Below are 18642 nucleotides of genomic sequence, written 5' to 3'. Positions count from 1 at the left end.
TATCATTATGTTAAATTGTCTACCAGTTATATTGTTCCATATGTTCTACAGTTCCATGTAAAGCTCCGCTCTCTGTTGAGCAGTTCTTTGTTCTATATAAACCGGAGTGATTTGTAGTCTCTACAAGAACTTCGGTATATAAAAATTAAAAATAAATAAATAAATATTCACATACCTATATGCTACTAACTAACTGCTATATGCTATAAACAGAAATAGGTCAAATTTGCCAGCTCTGTAGCCTTTCCTTAGCTTTTACATTTCTAAACAAGAAAGCATAAAAGGAGAGACGGCTGCAAATGTAGTAAAAAGGTAAATTGACAGTTTTGTCTATTTTGTTAGTAGGCATTTTTCAGAACACTCGATTCCTGGCGAAAGGGAGAGCCTTATAAAAGACCAACAAGAGATGTTATAGTATATAAGCTTTAGAGATCTCAGACAAGGCTTTTCAGCTAGCTCAAGCTCATATACTTCAACGTCCCTCTTGCTGGTCATTTAGGGAACAATTTTCAGAACTAAGCAGATTTGCACCAATTTTTAAAAGAAAGGTACGTGTGCACTTTCCTTTTGAAAATTGCCTAGAAAAAAAAGGTTCCCAAAGAAATGTGCAGCTCCTTTTCCTGTGGATTCTTTTTCCCTGAAAAACAAAAGAAAAAAAACACACATAGGCCAATTTTAAAATGAGCGTGCGTGCGCCCATACATGCGCATATCAGTGCCCGAGCAAAGAGACGCTGGAATTTGAAATCATGCGCGATATGCATGAGTATGCTTTTAATTTTAAAAGGTTACTTGAACAGACCTACTTCGCATATCTTCCATAGGACTTTGCCGGCTTTAATGCGTGTAGGTAAGCAAATTTTAAAGCATGCTTGCACAAGGAACATTCCCAGTTTTTGAAATGAGTCTGACAGCTTGCCCAGTCAATATCAAGGTCTTGCAGACCCCTCTGGTTCCTCATCCTGCACGCAGCCCAGTTGACCCGGAGCCCTCACCCTGTCCTGTAAGTCCTAAAATGCGAGAGCTACAGACTTGCTTCTCATCTGGAGCAGCAGTAAAGTTATGCAGCTAACAAGCCACCGCGCACTGTGACCTCTGGTTTTAAAATATGGAGTTACATGCGTTAGTGTTAACCCCGCCTCAGAATCCCCATGCCTCGCACCATTATTTTTGGCGCAAGCACGGGTACATATGCACGTAAATCACAGCTTTTAAAATCCACATTGCTTGCGTGCGGCCTACATACACATGTATGTGGGCATTTTTGTGCGAGCAACACTTTTAAAATTGACTTCACAGTTTGAAAATCCAAAACTGTGTCTCACCTCATCCCACCTGCTTTTCCCATGGGTAGAAGTTATGCATCTGTGACTGTCTTCTGGTGTAGTTTGCAAATAAGGCAGGGTTTGTTCTCAGATACAGTTTGTATTTATTTTTTAACCCTGGGGCACAATTCCATATGGCAGCCCTTCTCCAAGGAAAGCAGCTTTCAAAGGCAATTGTTCATTCTGATAACTTCTGCTTTATTTTCACACGACAACAGATACTTGCACTTCATTCAAAGCATATACGAGGACAGACATTTGAACACAAAAAGGCATCTATATGTCAGCATTCTCTAAGAGCCATCTGGATTTCTATTTCTAGAACTGAGATTTGTTAATTAAAAACTACTCAAAACGCACCTTCTGGAGATCAGAACTAATAAAAACTGGTTATCACTAATTTCTGCTCTCCATAATCAGTGATTCCCAAACCAAATGAGAACCTTTATCCAGTCTGGTATTCAGCATATACACAATAAATGTATAGATCTGCATGAGGTAGATCTGCAGACACTGCCTCCACTGTATGCAAATTTATCTCATGCACGTTCATTGCAGATATCTTGAAAACCCAACTGGTTAGGTGCCACCCTCCAGTTAGGATTGAGAAGCATTGATCTAGATCCTTCTTCTCTCCAACTTCCCTTCTGACTGACCACACCCTTACAGAAACTCCCAGCCAAAAGAGGACTTTCTTACACAGAGCACATGGTACAATACATGGTGAAATGTGAAAAAATTATACACACACATCAGTAGCAAACATTGCTTAGAAATTGTTGATCCTCACACATCCTATTACCCGCATTCAGGGAGGGCAACTTTTATCTGAGTAAATGGCCATGCACATAGCTAATTGAAGTTTAAAAATTGCCCTCCTCAAAGAGGTCACAGTTTACAAACATTCAAACCGTTTTTTTCACCAATATTTCCACTCTAAATATTTTTTCTGCATCTCTGCTAAGAACACACAGAACTAAACTTGGGGTGGTTCAGGACTCTGATGACTAAAAATTAAGAGACTGCCATCCACACAGCAATCAGATTAGCACTCAATACAGTAAGTACGACTGAACTGAAAAAGTACCAAACTCTGTATTTTAAGATGTTACTGTTATCTAATGAAATTAAAATATGACACACAGAGAGAGGAGAAGAAACATTATATATGATGTTTGGTGCTGAGATAATATTTAGCATATATTCTTGCTAGAAATGGAAAAGCAAACAAATCTCCTCAAACTGGAGACAGTTAAATGTTTAAATACTTAAAATATTTCTCTAAGATGATTGGCAATAACCAGTATACTTACTGTGACTATGCTGTAGTGATTGGGGAAGGTTTTTGTTGGATAAACTGGCCTCAGGTTCGGTGTATATGTTCCACATGTTTCTGATTTAAACAAAAAAAAAATGCTCTTTTAGACATCAGACTCCTGTAGCAATTCATACTTCAACCACAATCACCTGTAATTGATCAATTTCATTCTTTTTTTCTAACATGCTCATTAGATTCTCTCACTGCTCCGCAACAGTGCCACTTACTTAATTTACTAATGGCAGGCAGAAGTCCACCCCAAGTGTGCAAATACTCAGCCCTGAAGCCATCCAAAGAGAACAAGAGCAGAGGAGGCTGGGCGAACCTTTAAAAAAAAAAAAAAAGAGAGAGAGAAAGTTAGTTAGAATCACACATTAACCAGATAAATTAAGTCACTGTTTTCCAACTTTTTCAAGTCCAAGGCACACCTACATTAACAAAAATGTAGGGTAGTATGCCAACCTCCACTGAGCAGCCAGTACAGACATGAAGAGGACTTATATGGCCATAAGAGCTAGAGAAGCACTGAAAAACCTCAGTCTCTCTTCCAAATGTAGCAAAAAAGGGAAGGAGAGGACGGAGACATACCTGAACCCATCACTATGAACCAGCTCCCTCTATATGCAAATGAAGGAGAAGTCAATGTGATGCCGCAGCTGGCTATCTTGGCTACAACATGTGGCTGCCAGAACTTCTCCACTGCTGCTGTACCCAAGACTCAGACAGGCCGATGAAATATCATGCACATAAAAAACGTGCATACAAAGTGGATGCTTGTTTTTTGAATGCACGCTCATCCACCTCTCCTGGGCTCTCGAAACAATATGCAAATGAGCTGCTGCGCTAAAAGGGACAATTTGTGCATCCCTAGCGCTCTGCATCAGGCACACAGGAGAAGTGGCTGTGCATCCACAACAGCCTGGCCAGAGCTCCCTCCCCACCCTCTAGCACGGCTGTTCCCGATTGGTTCTTTTCAGTGATAAGTGTCAGTGAAAGGACCAATCAGCAGTAAGTGAAACAGTGAATAAATTAATATTATGTGCCCTGGATGTGCAGGTTACCAAAACGGACACAATTTATGTACGTCCATTTTCTCCCACAGCAGCTAATTCACTGGCACAATATGCATGCACAATATAGATGGCCCTGAGTGTGTATATTGTGGGTGTTTACTGTGCGCGCTGAAATTGTTTTTTATGAACTTTTTTTTTGCATGGTGCTACGAAGTAGGAGGAACCAAGGAAAATCAGTTTTTTTGTTAAGTTCAGCCCTTGATGCGTGGGAAGACTTTATGCCTACTCCGGGCAAGCGTAAAATTTGACAGGTTAAAAAGTGCACCTTGGGCACATGGAGATTTTTTGCATCATGGGGTAATAGCCAATAGCCTCATCTACATGGATTTTACATGTGATGAGCATTATTATTTATGCGAGAGTCTGGATGCGCTGATCACCTTATTGCATTGGGGGTTATGGATACATGTCCAAAACGCGAGTCCAAGTGCTCGTTAACCTGTGCGCTAGGATCAGCGCACGATATTGCATTGGCCTGAGAGTGAGTCAGTGCAGTGTCTCCCTATCTAGCTCAGCCTGGGGATAGGACAGAGGTTGGAAGGACTCAAAGGAGGAAGCTAAAGAGATGGGAAGATGAGGTGCTGTGTGCAATGTGTGTGCTGCACAAGGTAAGGCCCAGCTATTCCATGCCCTGAATGATTAATTAGGATTTTACATTTAATTACCACAGTCCAGGGCTTAATGCTGTAGATAGGAAGAGGAGGCATATGTGATTAAACATTCTCAGAAAGGAGCGTCTATACATTTACGAGCCACCACTGGTGTCTCTTGTTGCCGCAAGGTGCTGAAAGCAGAGCCCAGGTGTTGGCTTGGATCTGAGCATCAATGGTGACTAGATCTGAAGACATGCCAGTATATGCCATGGCACACTGGTTGGGAAACCCTGAATTAAGTTATGACTTAATTTTTTCTCATCTAATGTCCGCTTACACAGGGTAAAAAAAATTTTTGAATAGGTTATGGATTCTGGAATTCAGCAGAATAGTAAATATGACGTTGCTATACAGATTTAGGATACATGGGCAAAGAGAAGGCAGCTGACCCTGATGAACATAAATTTTATAGCCAGTGGACAAATTGCAAGCCTGATATAGAAAGCAACTGTGGTGATATAGTGGACTGGTGTGCCAGTTACACCATCACTAACATTTTTTTTTTTTTTTTTAAACACACACTAGAAGAAAAATCACCACAGGGTCATTCCTCTAAGTAAATGCTGCTAACATGGCTCACAGAAATTATTATATTTGAAAACAAAGAGACAGTTCAGGAGCTGTTCTTCCTGTCCGCCTCTAAACTAGAAAGCTTGGATGCAATTCTACAAAACAATGAACATAAAAATCTACAAATGTAACTTCACAGTGAACTGGAATTCCAATAGAAATTGGTACCTTGAAGAAGCTAGAACTGGTAAAATAGCCCCACCTCCTATTTGTAGTCTCTCCCATAGACTGCCTTTGTAAAGGTTTCACCAACCACAGAAGGAGGTTGCAAAGTATAAGCTGAAATCTGTAATACCTCACTTCCATGTTATATGGAAACTCAGTGAAAAGTGGAGATTCCATTATTTGGAGATCATAGCAGAAGCACAAAACATGAACAAAAATGCATTACCCTTGGATGTGAAATCAGAAGTGATAAGGCACTTTTGTCCTGGTGAAAATCTGACCCAGACAGCAAAGGCATTAGGTCTTGCAACATCCACAGTGACAACAATCCATGAAAACAAAGATTAAAGAAAAGCAAGTGCAAACAGCCACATCTTTACGTGCAACTAAGCTGGTCGCTTCATAGGCGTGGCATCATGGAAACCACAGAAAGACTGCTGAATGTATGCATCAAGGATCAGAACCAACACAATATCCCCATAATCATGATGGTAATCCAGCAGAAAACAATGTGAGCACAAGGAGCTCTGAAAAGAAACCTTTACCACCAGCAAAGGGTGGTTTGAGAGATTTAAGACATCACCGTTTGCATAACATCAACATAAGTGCCAAAAAAAAAAAAAGCCAGTGCTGACATAGACACTTTACATAATTATCCCCAAGTTGCTGAAGAAAGTCAAAGAAATGGGATGAATTTCAAATATTTTATTAGCTTCATCAAATTGTAACACTGAACAACATGAAGTTAAACATTCAGAAATAATCATCAATATATCTGCCTTTAACACTCAAGCTCTACAAACAATAAACGAGAATGTTCTGTAATGTTCTATGCACCATAAAAAAAACCAAACAAACAACATTCCATTGGTTGTTATGGGGGTCATTTTAAAACATATTTACGTACATAAACATTTTTTTGGGGGGGGGGGGAGGGGCAGCACACACTACTGATTTTGGAGAATCTGTGCAGAGATGTACATGTGGAAAGTTAGACCTGCTTGGAAGTGGATGTAATTTCCCATGCGTGTCCCTACATCCACACCGGCACGACTGGGGAATTCTCACTGCAGATTTATGCATTTTAATTGCTTTAGAAAGTCTAGCTAAAGTCTGTATTCAAAACGTAGCTGGTTAAATCCAAAACAAAACACCACTACTTGCAGGCAAGAGGACCCAGTCCTCCACCCCCACAATCAACTCATATGATGTTGGGCATAGCGCCTAAAGGGCCCACCCCAAGTCCCTCATAAGAATTAAAATAAGTTATGGTCCATAGCAGCTTGAGAAGTCTGCCACCCCCCACAACCGACTTTGAAAATAACAAGATGGCTCCGAGTTCTCTTCCAACCCCCACACTCAGCCCCTATACCCCAACCCTACCACCCTGCCCAGAAGCCCCCAGAATCCCCAAGGATGCAGGGAGCTAGGCAACATCCAGCCTTGCTGTCAGGGTATTATATCCCCCCAAACATTCGATAAACATTTTTAATCCAGAAGTCCAAACTGCCACTCAGCAGAGAGAGAGAAAAATGCAACCCTCTCCCACCCCAAAACAAAAACATCACACAATCCAGTTATGGGCGTAATTCTGAAAGGGACCTCTGTGGGTGAAACACTGTTTTGTATACAAATGTGGCCTTTTATACACTACCCAACTGATATGTGGGTAAACTCACCTGCATGTGTCAAGTTCACACAAGTTTACCCAGACTGAGTGGAGGCGTTCCCGGGGGCAGAGTTGGAGGAAGGGAGTCTGGATTTATAAAATTCAGTAGTATATTGGTGTTATTGGATATTTCAGCTGCTTTTGACACCGCTGACCATCAGTTTTGGCATTTCTGGCTCAGTGCCGACCTGGTTCCAGTCCTACCTCTCTGGCCAATAGCAGCAGGTGCGTGTGGGTCACACATGATCCATACCAGTGTCCCACAGGGTTCAGCCCTGTCAGCAGTTCTCAGCATTCATAAGTCACAATTATGTAAGCTGCTGGCTGGGCTCTCTGTGGGATACTGGTTACATGCTGATGGTATTCAGATTTCTATCCCTGCTTGCCCTTCATGGATTGAGACAGCTAGTACTGTTTCTGTTTGTCAGCAGTATGATATTGGCTCAATCATAACAAATTGTCTGAGAGCCTGAGTGTGTGTCTGTGTGAGAGCCTGTGTGTATGTGACTATGTGAGAGCTTGTGTACTTGTGTATGTTTGTGTGCCTGTAATAGCCCATGTGTCACATACAGGCTTTCACAGGCACCCGCGCACACACAATGTATCTATGAGGGAGAGAGAGCCAATATATGTTAGAGAGGAGTGTGTGAGAGAATGAATGTGGTATTGTCTGTGTGTGAGAGAGAAAAGATAACATTTGTGCAGCCCTACCTCCCCCAATCCTCGACAATCTCAGGGTGACTGGAAATCAGAAGATCACAGGTATGGAGAGCAGGAGATTTTTATTAGTTTTAAATATTGGGTGTAATTTGATGATTCTGCTTTCGAAATATTTAACTTTTTTTTTTTAGGGGGGGGATAGAACATTTTTTAATTATTGGATGTTTAATTCCATCAGATGTTTTGAAATATTTTATTGATGTTTGGAAAATTTTGGATATTCTATTCATTAACAGGTTTGAAATATTTATTCTTTTAATTAATGTGATTTTACTATTATGATTGATGTTTTATATTTTTTGAATTTATTATTTAATGTTTGATGAATAATGGTTATGTTTCTATTTTTCCATTATTGCTTTGCATATAGAGGCTGGCTTGCTGTGGGTTCTAGTTCAGTTCTTCTCAGCACGTTTCTGTTGATACTTTCTGATCTCTTTATTCTGTATTTGGTCAGGGTCTCTCTGTGTTCTGCTTATGTGATGGAGATGAAGTATTTTGCTGTCATATAATTTCTGTGTAGGGATCTGTAGCAGCCTGGTTTCCTAATAAGAGTTTTTATTAGTGTTCCAGGACCTGGTGTAATTTGTGCAGTTTTGCCTTTCCATAGATGAGATTGTTAGGGGTGTTTTGGTATGGGAGGTTTACTATATTGTAATGGTAATTCTGTTTATTCATAACTTTCTGAGGGCCAAGCTCACACCCAACACGCATTACAAAAAGTCTAATTCCATAGGAACTCCAAGTGTCTTTTTTTTGCTGAGTCTTCTGGTTGGCACCACAGCAGGGCATGTAAATATAATATGCATGTTGTGATATTTTTGCCTCAGAAGACTGTACTTTTGAATGTTCTTTTTTATGTAAAATGTGTTATAAATGCTTAACTTGTGTGTGTCTGTAAAGGGTGTGGGAGTGTGTGAGAAGGTGGGGCACATGTGCAAGGCTGAAGGTTTGCCTAAGGTATCTAATACCCTTCCCTATCCATGGGCTCTGGGCGGGGGGGACTTGTCCGTTTTTAAAAATATAGATTGCAGGACAGAGCTGGGCTTTATATTTGATGGACCCAGGACAGACACCTGGGGGTGGCGGTAATTTTTCACACAGGGCAGCAAAAAAGCTAGCACCGGCCCTGGAGGCAAAAGGAGGTCCACAGAATTTGTTAGACCTGCTTAACTGTGAATTGTGACTTTTCATCTCCATCTCTGCAGAAGGTAAGCAGGTTTTCTTTTCTGTTCTGTGGTCTGAACAATAAAATATTTTTGTGGAGAAAGCCATAGTCCAGAGTGCTCTATCTTTTGGCAAAGCTAAGACTGCTCATGCTGTGCCACAAGCTGGAACAAGAACAAGCTGTTGAGAAGGAGGAGGAGGATGGAGAAGCGCCATTCACCCTATTATCAGTTGAACATAAAGCAACTATATGAAGCCTTTACAAACAGATCCTCATGAATAATAATCCTAGTCATGAACACAGTCTTAGAAGTTTCCAGAGGAATACATTATATGCTCAGTGATACAGGGAGCTATAAAAGGAGAAGAGGAGGAATTCAAACTGAAGTGTTTCAAATCCTTTAAAAAAAACAAACATACAATTGACAAGAGAAGGACTGCCTCTACACCTCCAAAAATGTTATTTTATTTCTTGTGTCTCTTTTGTACATAGGAAGCATCTCCAGGGTTTTCATGGAAGTCGGTGGGAAATGTGGCTTTCATATACTGAATTCAGATATGGAAACAATATCTTCTGTATGTCAAGGGTTTCCCATAGTATAAATTACAGTTTGTATCATTCCTAGACCTAATGTAAGTTTAATGATGTGATGATATGCCAAAAGCTATCCCTTTAGTGTTATTGAGAAACATTTTTTAAATGAAATCTTTCTTTTAAGAACAAAAATGCAAACCAACTCAGCATAAATTTAAAATGAATGATCAAGATGCTGAAAAATGGAAAATGACTGCCCTGGTTTCTGGTTTGAACACAAAACAAAAAAATCAAGACAAATGTATTCTCAAGAGCACCATGGGCATGAGATTTATACAGCTTGATAGTGTTGCGTTTCTGGCCACTATGTGGCTTCCCCTCCATCAGAGGACCGTGGTGAGTCTGACTCCAAACTACACTGTCCAATACGTCTCTGCTCACCACAGCCACGTCTTCAGCCTCTGTGCCACCAGGGGACCTGCATGAGCTCACTCCCCTGGCTGGCCAAGCCCCTCTTTTTTGCCTGCACCACACCCAGACACTAGCCCTATTTAGCCCTGTTTCTCCCCTGTCTCTACGTTTTGGCATAGAGTCCTTCTTAGCTCCCTACTCTAGCTACCCATGCCTTGCGGCCTTCCTAGGCCTTTTCCTTATTCTGACCTGTGGCCGTTGGGCCTTCTGATCTCTGTTCTGCCTTGCTTGCTCATCTGACCATCCTGTTTCTGTCCTGTGGCCAGCTCTGCCTGAACTCTGGCCTAGCCTGAGACCTCCCTAGATCTCTTCTGATTCTAGGCCCCTCTTTATCACCTGACATCTGGCCTAGCCTGAGACTTCCCATGTCTCTTCCTTGTTTCTAGGCCTCGCTGCTTTGTCCCACAAGGCCTTCCTATTGTAGCCTTCAGGCTTTTATGTTTCATGTTCTATATAGTCCTTGCCCTGGTTTGTCCTGTGTTATCCTAGTCTGTCTAGCCCTAGTCCAAGTTCCAGTTCCACACTTACCTGCATCCTGTTCCTGTGCTCCAGTTTCACCCTTACCTGCTCTCAATTCCAGTGTTCCAGTTCCCTGCTTATCTGCATCCAGTTCCACGCTTACTTGCATTCTGTTCCTGTGTTCACCCTCACTCTCCATGCAGCCTCAGTCTGTTCCTGAGCTCCAGGCCAGCCTTCACTTCGCTCCAGAGCTCCAGCTCAGCCTGCACTTCATTCCTGAGCTTCAGTCCAGCCCTACTTGTTCCTTGCTGCAGTCGTTCCGGACTGCCCGCACCTACCTTCCAGGTTTGCTGTCTTGCGCTACTCCCGGAAGCGGTGTCCACAACACCCCCTCTCTATTGCTGCCCTCACAGCAGACAGTTACATGAAAAATGCCATAAGCAGCTCCAGGACGTCTATATGTGTGGATCAGTGAGCAAGGCTCACCTTCCATCAGCAGAGGTCCTCAGTGAGCCATATTCCCTGCACTGTCACAGTTTAAATGTCTGCCTCCTATGCAGTACTCTGCCTCAGCCTGGAGTCCTTTCATGTTCCTTATCATGGCTTCTGTTACTTCAAGTATTGTTCTCCATTTGTGTTCATAGCCTGGCATTAGCAAGTTTGTAGCCTTTCTGTGTCTTGTCTGTTCCTGTTCCTCTTGCATTTTTTCCCCTTCTTTAGTCTTCTATTAGCCTTAAGTTCTGGCCTGGTTCTGTTTGTCACAATTTTTCTTGTATCCTGTCGAGGCCCTGGTTTGTGACCCTCTGGTTTTGATTCATTTGTCCTTTTCTTATATCTGTATGCCCTGTACCTTGTGGTGTACTCTGTTCTGTGTTTGAATTGTGGTCACCCTTTTCTTTCCTGTTTTGTTCCTACAATCCAGCTCTGCTCTTGTGGGTATCCCCTGGTATCTGTCCTTCCAGTGCTCCTCCCGTTCAAGTCCTGCCAGCCACCAGAACGTAAGGACTCAACCTGGGGGGAGGTGGCCAGTCCAGAAGAAAACCTTGCTTCTAGGCCAATTCCTGCTCTGCTTATTTAGCTGCACCTGTGTCCAGCCTGTCACAGCTCCAGGAGTTAAAACCACTGGCAGTTCCTGCCATGACACTATGTACTACTATATATAGATCTGTCAATAAGAATGGACTCTGGGAGACTGTAAGAAAGACTGGTTGCACAAGTAAATTCAGAGGCATGAGGGCTTCTGTGTTGAATGCAGGTGAGAGATCAGAGAATTTCCTCATCTCCAATGGAACCAAACAGATGTGTCCGGGCTCCACTTCTATTTCGTATTTAGTTTTCAATGGTATGATTTATTCTCATTAAAAACTGCAATATGGGCATTCCTATTCCATTTCACATGGATGGTGACATCTTCAACATTAAGTGGCAAAACAAAAAAAGGTACATACTACAGTCTGGTCATCTTTTTGCAGATGATTGTACACTAGTGGTGCACTTGCTAAATGAAGCCAAACAGCTATTTGATTATTGTGTATCATCCTTTCAGCCTGGATAGACTGTGAGCCTCAAAGAAAGCAAAAAGTTATGTATTAACCCTTTCCAGTCTTTAACCCATCTGTGCCAGAAGTGCATGTCGGAGACAGCAGGTTAACAGTTGTCGACAAGTTCTGTTATCTTGGCAACTTCTTGTCTAACTATTAATATCTATGTTTAGGTTAGTGCCAGGCTAGCCAAGGCAAATGTTACATTTGGATGCTTGAAGGCAGCACCTGTGGAACAAGCATGATGTGCTGTCAGTCTATCATGCAGCCATCCTCATGCCTCTACTTTATGGATGTGAGCTCTGGACTTTTTATACCATCATTGCAACCCAAAGCTTGTTTAACCCTCGTCCGACAGCGGGTTAAACAGTGTGCTCAGCTGAGCACACTGTATTGCATCGGCTCCAAAGATAGTCTGAGAACCCATGAAAAGGCATGCAGCCTGTTTGCTCAGCTGCAGAACAAAAGGGCCTCAGACAGGTTTATTACATGGGTGTGTACCAGTTTGAACAGAATTGCACCTTGCTGCTGATGGAGAAAAGTCATTGCCACAAAGCAGCTGTGTTTCCATCCAATCCTGTGTTTGAATGCAACCTCTGCGGAAGATTGTGCAGTTCAAGAACAAGCTTATAGTCACAAAAAAAAACAAAAACCGCATCATAGCTAATAAGATTCATTGAACAACAGCTCAGTCCAGGAGCAAACTAACAGGCTGATACAGTACAGTGCGCTCCAACAGAGTGCACTATTAACCTGCTCTTGGACGCGTGTTTTCCCTTACCCCTTATTCAGTAAGGGGCGGAAAACGCGCGTCCAACCCGCGGCACCTAATAGCGCCCTCAACATGCAAATGCATGTTGATGGTCCTATTAGGTATTCCCCGCGATACAGAAAGCAAAATGTGCAGCCAAGCTGCACATTTTACTTTAAGAAATTAGCGCCTACCCAAAGGTAGGAGCTAGTTTCTGCCGGCACCGGGAAAGTGCACAGAAAAGCAGTAAAAACTGCTTTTCTGTGCACCCTCTGACTTAATATCATGGCGATATTAAAGTCGGAGGTCCCGAAGGGTAAAAAAAAGTAAAAGAAAAAAAATTTTTAAATGGGCTGGCGGCTGTCGGGTCGAAAACCAGATGCTCAATTTTGCCAGTGTCCAGTTTTCGAGCCCGTGGCTGTCAGCGGGTTCGAGAACCGATGCCGGCAAAATTGAGCGTCGGCTGTTAAACCCACTGACAGCCACCGCTCCGGGCTAAAAGGAGGCGCTATGGACGCGCTAGTGTCCCTAGCACCTCCTTTTGCCTGTTTCTACCGCACCACCTAATTTGCATACTGTATCGCGCGCACCGGCGAGTGGCCGGTGCGCGCGCCAGGAGAGCGGGCGTTCGTCCGCTCTCCCGTGGACTTTACTGAATAGGCCTGTCAATGGTCAGGATTTTTAAAAAAATCTAAAATGACTGCCCTGGTTTCTGGTTTGACCACAAAGTAAACCTCAAGACAGATGTGCTTATAGTAAGCTACCAATCACATTGTTGTCCACAATCAGTCAAAATACCCCTTGTGGGTTTATTTACAGTGACTGGTCAGCTAGGGTTGTATTCAATACACATACACACACACACACACACACACACGAGTCATTATCTGAATACTGGTACATGGCTGTTTTTACAGATGTTAAAGAAAAGCTGATAAAAGATAAGAGCATCAGAAAAGGGTTTTTAGAAAAACAAAGCTCTGAAACCTCAGTACTTAGCTGTGAATTTGCAGCCTATAATTTTCTTTATCTGCTCTAGACAAGAAACCTTTACAAAAGATTTGGGCTCAAGGAACAAAACAGAAAAGCATATGCTTTTAAAATCAGCTTAAACACAGTTTATACTGTGTCGTCTCTTCGTTATAGGTTTTTTTTTTTTGTTGTTTAGACTTATTTAATTGTGTTTTCCAAATCTGAATGCAAGGCAAGTTGCAATTCAGGTACTGTAGTTATTTCCTTATCCCCAGAGGGCTTACATTCTAAGTTAAACTGGAGGTGATGGAGGATAAAGTGATTTATCCAAGGCCATAAGAAATGGAAGTAGGATTTGAACTCCGAATTCTTTCATTCATAGCCCACTGTTCTAAAAACTGGGCTATTCCTAGTGCTGAAGAATGTTGCCATGAGTGGAGAAAAACTAGTGAGAGCACCTTGGTAAGAATCTGATAACCGTACTGGCTGCTGAATCACACAGAGGGATATATTTTGAATGGATCTGCCTGTATTTGTTGGCTGGCTGAATGGGTAAGAACTATGCAGGTACTTTTATAATGTACAAAAAAGTATTCCTGTGGGCATTTTAGGTTGAGGATTAAACAATCCATGTGTAGAGATCCCCTTAGATCTCTACTAGTACCAGTACCCATATGGAGTATTCCACTGTTATGGGGGAACAGAGTAGTAATTAGTGTTTGTAACTTCCCCATGTGGGAGCCTGAGGTGGTGAGCTCAGTGTATATAAACCCCTGCCATCATCTTACGTGTGAACTTTTGAATTATCCCTTGTAGATGCAACATGTTGCTATGCTCTTCCCTTGTTTTATTGATTTTGCTTAGGGAAGGCTCCATAGGTCTCTAATGATGAGACCTGAGTTTAGTAAAGTGGAAAGGGCGCCTTTGCCTAACCTTAAGATATCTCCTTGGGAACTATTTATTTGAAGGAGAAGGAAATTTGTTCATCTCCCTCTCTCTATTGTTGGTTTCCCCTTTCTTAAGTTTTTTTATTTTTGTTACCTACCTGAATCCTTTTGGCTCCAGGGACTCGGGATAGTAACATCTTAGAGGAATGGTGTCTCTCAACCAAAGAGCACGGATGAACTATTGGAAGTTCTGAGGAGGAATGGATTTGGGTTCATACCTGAGGAGGAAAATGTGAAGACTACTTGTTGCACTCATTTGGTGTATCCACAGCCTTCTCATTGAGATAACCATGGGAAGAGAGAAGAATGGAAGTACCATACAGATACAAACAGGGGAGTAAGCAGAGTTATTGATCAACTGGACTAAAGATCTGAGGAACTGGGACTTTACTTAAGAACATGTAAATTAGGAATTGTCATTCTATCCACCAAATTTTGGGAAGAAGCTCCAAAACTACCCTATTAATTGGACAGAATTCAGAAAATAAATGGACATCAGTAAAGAGTAAATCAATTGGAAGCTTAAGATCACAAATTTAATGAAAGAACTAAAGCTGAGGAGGATTGCTGCATTAACATCAAGTTTCTGTCATCGGTCATTAAGAGGGCAAATATAGTCAGTCTCTTCAGAGATTATGTTTCCTTGTATGCCACTGAATCTCATAAAAATCACTCTCTCTTTACTGACTTTTTATTTTCTCTGGCTCACCCAACCTTATCACTGGAAGAAAATTTGATACTGGACATTCCAATCATGGTTCAGGAAATTGGTTATGCCCTTTCTTGCCTTCAGCTCTATAAGGCTCCTGGCATGGATGGCTATACTGTAAAATTGTTCAAGGTCTTTTCTGATCAATTACTCCTTAAATTACAATCTTTTTATGTTGAAATGCATACCACTGGCACTGTGCCAAATTAGTTTAATGATATGAAGATTCTTGTTTTTCCTAAGACTTAATACTATCTGTCATTGATACAATATATAACTTTCGTTCTTCTTAACCATACATCGATACATCCAATTCACCTCTAGAATATATGCCAACCTGATCCTACTCACGCCCACTATCCTGAACAATTCCCCAATATCTACCATTCTGAGGTTCACCATTCCTTGATCAACCTGTGTTCAGGTTACATTGTTACAGTTAATCTTATTATGTTACCTTGTTTGATATCTGTTTATACTATACCATCTCCTTTTATACTATGAGGACATGTTATATATTTATACTATGATCTCATCTTATTCTATTCCATCTTAGTTAACCACCGGTTCTGCCAGTTTACAGTATTGCGTTTCTATAGTTTCTTCTATTGTACTGCATTGTTCCAAATGTAAACTGGAGTGAAGGCATCTAGCTAAACTTCGGTATATAAAAATGACTAAATAAAAAATAAATAAAATATATAGAAACCTACTATTGGTGACTAATTACAGACTAATATCTTTGTTTAATGTTGACCATAAAATATTCCCCAAATTGTTATCCTATAAACTGGAATTGGTACTCCCCAAACTCATACATCCAGCCCAATCTGGTTTTATGACAGACTGTTATATCACGGACAAGGCTCATCTTTTTCTAAACATGCATACGGTCACCAAAGAGCAGCCTGTGCCAGTGGTGGCCGTCACTCTTGATGTGGAAAAGACCTTTGACCATGTTGAGTGGGATTATTTATTAGACGTTTTGCATTGGTGTGGATATGGGAATCATTTCATAACTTATACAGAAGGGGTTTGTCATACCCCCTTTCATTTCTCTCTACCAACAGCACATTATGTGACTGTATTCCTTTACAGAGAAGCAAAAGGCAAGGGTGCCCATTTTCACTTTCTTTCTTTAATCACTTTCGGAGCTATTGCTATACTCTCTCTGGCAAGATCTTTCTGTCATTGGTGTATGATTTTACAGTACAGAGCATAAATTGTCTGTGTACGCTGATGTTCTTTTATATGTATCACAATCCGATATTGCTCTGCCAATTATCATGTGCCATATTTCAACCTTCTCTCCTCTTTCAGATCATCATATTAATTAGAATAAGTCTGAAATGATGCCTCTCAATGTCAGTGATAGTCATCTCTCTTCCCACTTTCCAAGTTTTCACTGGCTAATATATGGTCTGAAATACCTGTGTATATATTTTTATAATTCCATAAAAGAAACTTAGTCCAAATCAGGATGCTCACAAAGCTTTACGATTCATAGCCCATTGATCCTCATTACATTTTTCTTGGTAGGGTCTTCGTGACACCATTAAAATAGTATTGGCACCATGGATTAATGTCATATTTACTATGCTCCCAATATTTTTAATAACAAATTGTATTCTTATCTAGATGGTTTGTTGTATCATTTTCTGTGGAACAATAAACCACACATATTGCCTTATGCAAACTAAAACTTCCATGGATCTTGGACGGGATTAATTTCCCAGATTTTTATTAACACACTGCTTTTATTATGCAATAGGGATTGCCCTGGCTAACAAAAAGACAAGAGCTGGATGTATGGCTTGATGTAGAGAAGGAATTAGTTCAGCCAATACCCTTATGGGCTGTTCCTTGTCTGAAATCTATATCCCTTTTTCGATACAATACCATCATTTTAACCATGTTCAAACTGACCATTAAAACATTATTGACCCCATGGAAAAAGTCCTCATCGAATCTGACATTCTTCATTGATTGTAAATTGATCAATTGGCTGCAGTGGTATCAAGCTGATATTTGGACATTAGCTCAGCTATTGGTTGCCACGCAATTTCCGTGTTTTGCTCAATTGATGGATAGATATGTTACCCTCCACTCAAAAGTTCTGAAGATTATAATTACAATCCTGTATGCATGTGGACTACAGATATGGAGCCTTCTCTACATCATTATGGCTTGATGTAGAGAAGGAATTAGTTCAGCCAATACCCTTATGGGCTGTTCCTTGTCTGAAATCTATATCCCTTTTTCGATACAATCCCATCATTTTAACAATGTATTCTGTTTATAGATTGTTCAAACTGACAATTAAAACATTATTGACCCCATGGAAAAAGTCCTCATCGAATCTGACATTCTTCATTGATTGTAAATTGATCAATTGGCTGCAGTGGTATCAAGCTGGTATTTGGACAATAGCTCAGCTATTGGTTGCCACGCAATTTCCGTGTTTTGCTCAATTGATCAATAGATATGTTACCCTCCACTCAAAGGTTCTGATGGTTATAATTACAATCCTGTATTCATGTGGACTACAGATATGGAACCTTTTTCCCGATTTCCACAGGCACTCACAATTTTGACCTCAAAATCCTCTCAAGGCCGCATTGACTCCCGTAATGTATAAGTATTTGAAAAAAGTGAAATCTGCTCGCTCTATAGGCCTTGAGAAGGCTTGGGCCGATGAACTGTCATTGAAGGATGATTTCTTATAGGATCATTACTAGAAAAGAACATGGAAATTATCCCTTTCTTCTCATATAACCCAATCAATGTTTTTTCTAGTACATTATGGGGCAGATTTTTAAAAAGTACGAATGCACGTACTTTTGTTCGCGCGACCGGTGCAAAAAAGAGTACGCCAGATTTTAATAGATACGCGCGTAGCCACATGTATCTTTTAAAATCCGGGGTCGGTGCGCACAAGGCTGCATAAAACCGGCATCCTGCGCGCGCCGAGCCGCGCAGCCTTGGAGGTAACTTTCCTTCCACCCCCCCGCACCTTCCCCTCCCTTCCCCTACCTAACCCACCCCCGGGCCCTATCTAAACCCCCCCTACCTTTGTTTGAAAAGTTACACCTGCCCGTGGCAGGCATAACTCATGCCCGCCGGTGGGCTGCTGGCGCGCCATCACCCAACCCAGGCGCTGGTCCGGAGGCCTCGGCCAAGCCCCCGGAATGCCCCCGGGCTGGCACCACACCCCCCGGAACACTCCCAAACTTCGCGCCGCTACCCAATACGCCCCCCTAGCAAAGCCCCGGGACTTGCGCACGCCACCGAGCCTATTCAACATGGGCCTTTCTTCTTCTCTGCATGCTGGTCTGTGGAATGTAAAAGACTTTGCTTTTAAATCTTCTCTTTTATTGTGCCATTACACATTCCTTTTGGCTAGAGGTAAGGGACAGAATTTCATCTATATTGAACATTACTAGCTCCATAATTTATAATCTCATTATCTTGAAATCTCTTGCAGTTTCGCGAGTGCCTTCCCAGGGCTGATTAAGTATCAGAAGCTCAGTTTTCCAGCATTTGTTTTATGCAATGTCTTTGTTGAAAATTTTGAATTTGAATGTTTGTATTGTACATC

At 41.5% G+C, this 18642-nt stretch overlaps 1 protein-coding gene across 1 annotated transcript in view; it reads right to left on the bottom strand.

The window, feature by feature from the left end:
- Window positions 1-18642, bottom strand: part of ENPP1 (ectonucleotide pyrophosphatase/phosphodiesterase 1) — a 225440-nt gene that overhangs the window by 102409 nt on the left and 104389 nt on the right. The window contains exons 6-7 of the mRNA XM_029594404.1: window positions 2870-2967; window positions 2638-2717 (exon numbers count right to left, since the gene is read on the bottom strand). Of these exons, the coding sequence (XP_029450264.1) occupies window positions 2638-2717; window positions 2870-2967 (178 nt within the window). The remainder of the gene's footprint in view (window positions 1-2637; window positions 2718-2869; window positions 2968-18642) is intronic.

This window comes from Rhinatrema bivittatum, chromosome 3, assembly GCF_901001135.1.
Source record: "Rhinatrema bivittatum chromosome 3, aRhiBiv1.1, whole genome shotgun sequence".
Lineage (NCBI taxonomy): Eukaryota > Metazoa > Chordata > Amphibia > Gymnophiona > Rhinatrematidae > Rhinatrema > Rhinatrema bivittatum.
The sequence above is the reverse complement of the archived record's forward strand: the minus strand, read 5'-3'. Positions and strand labels throughout refer to the sequence as shown.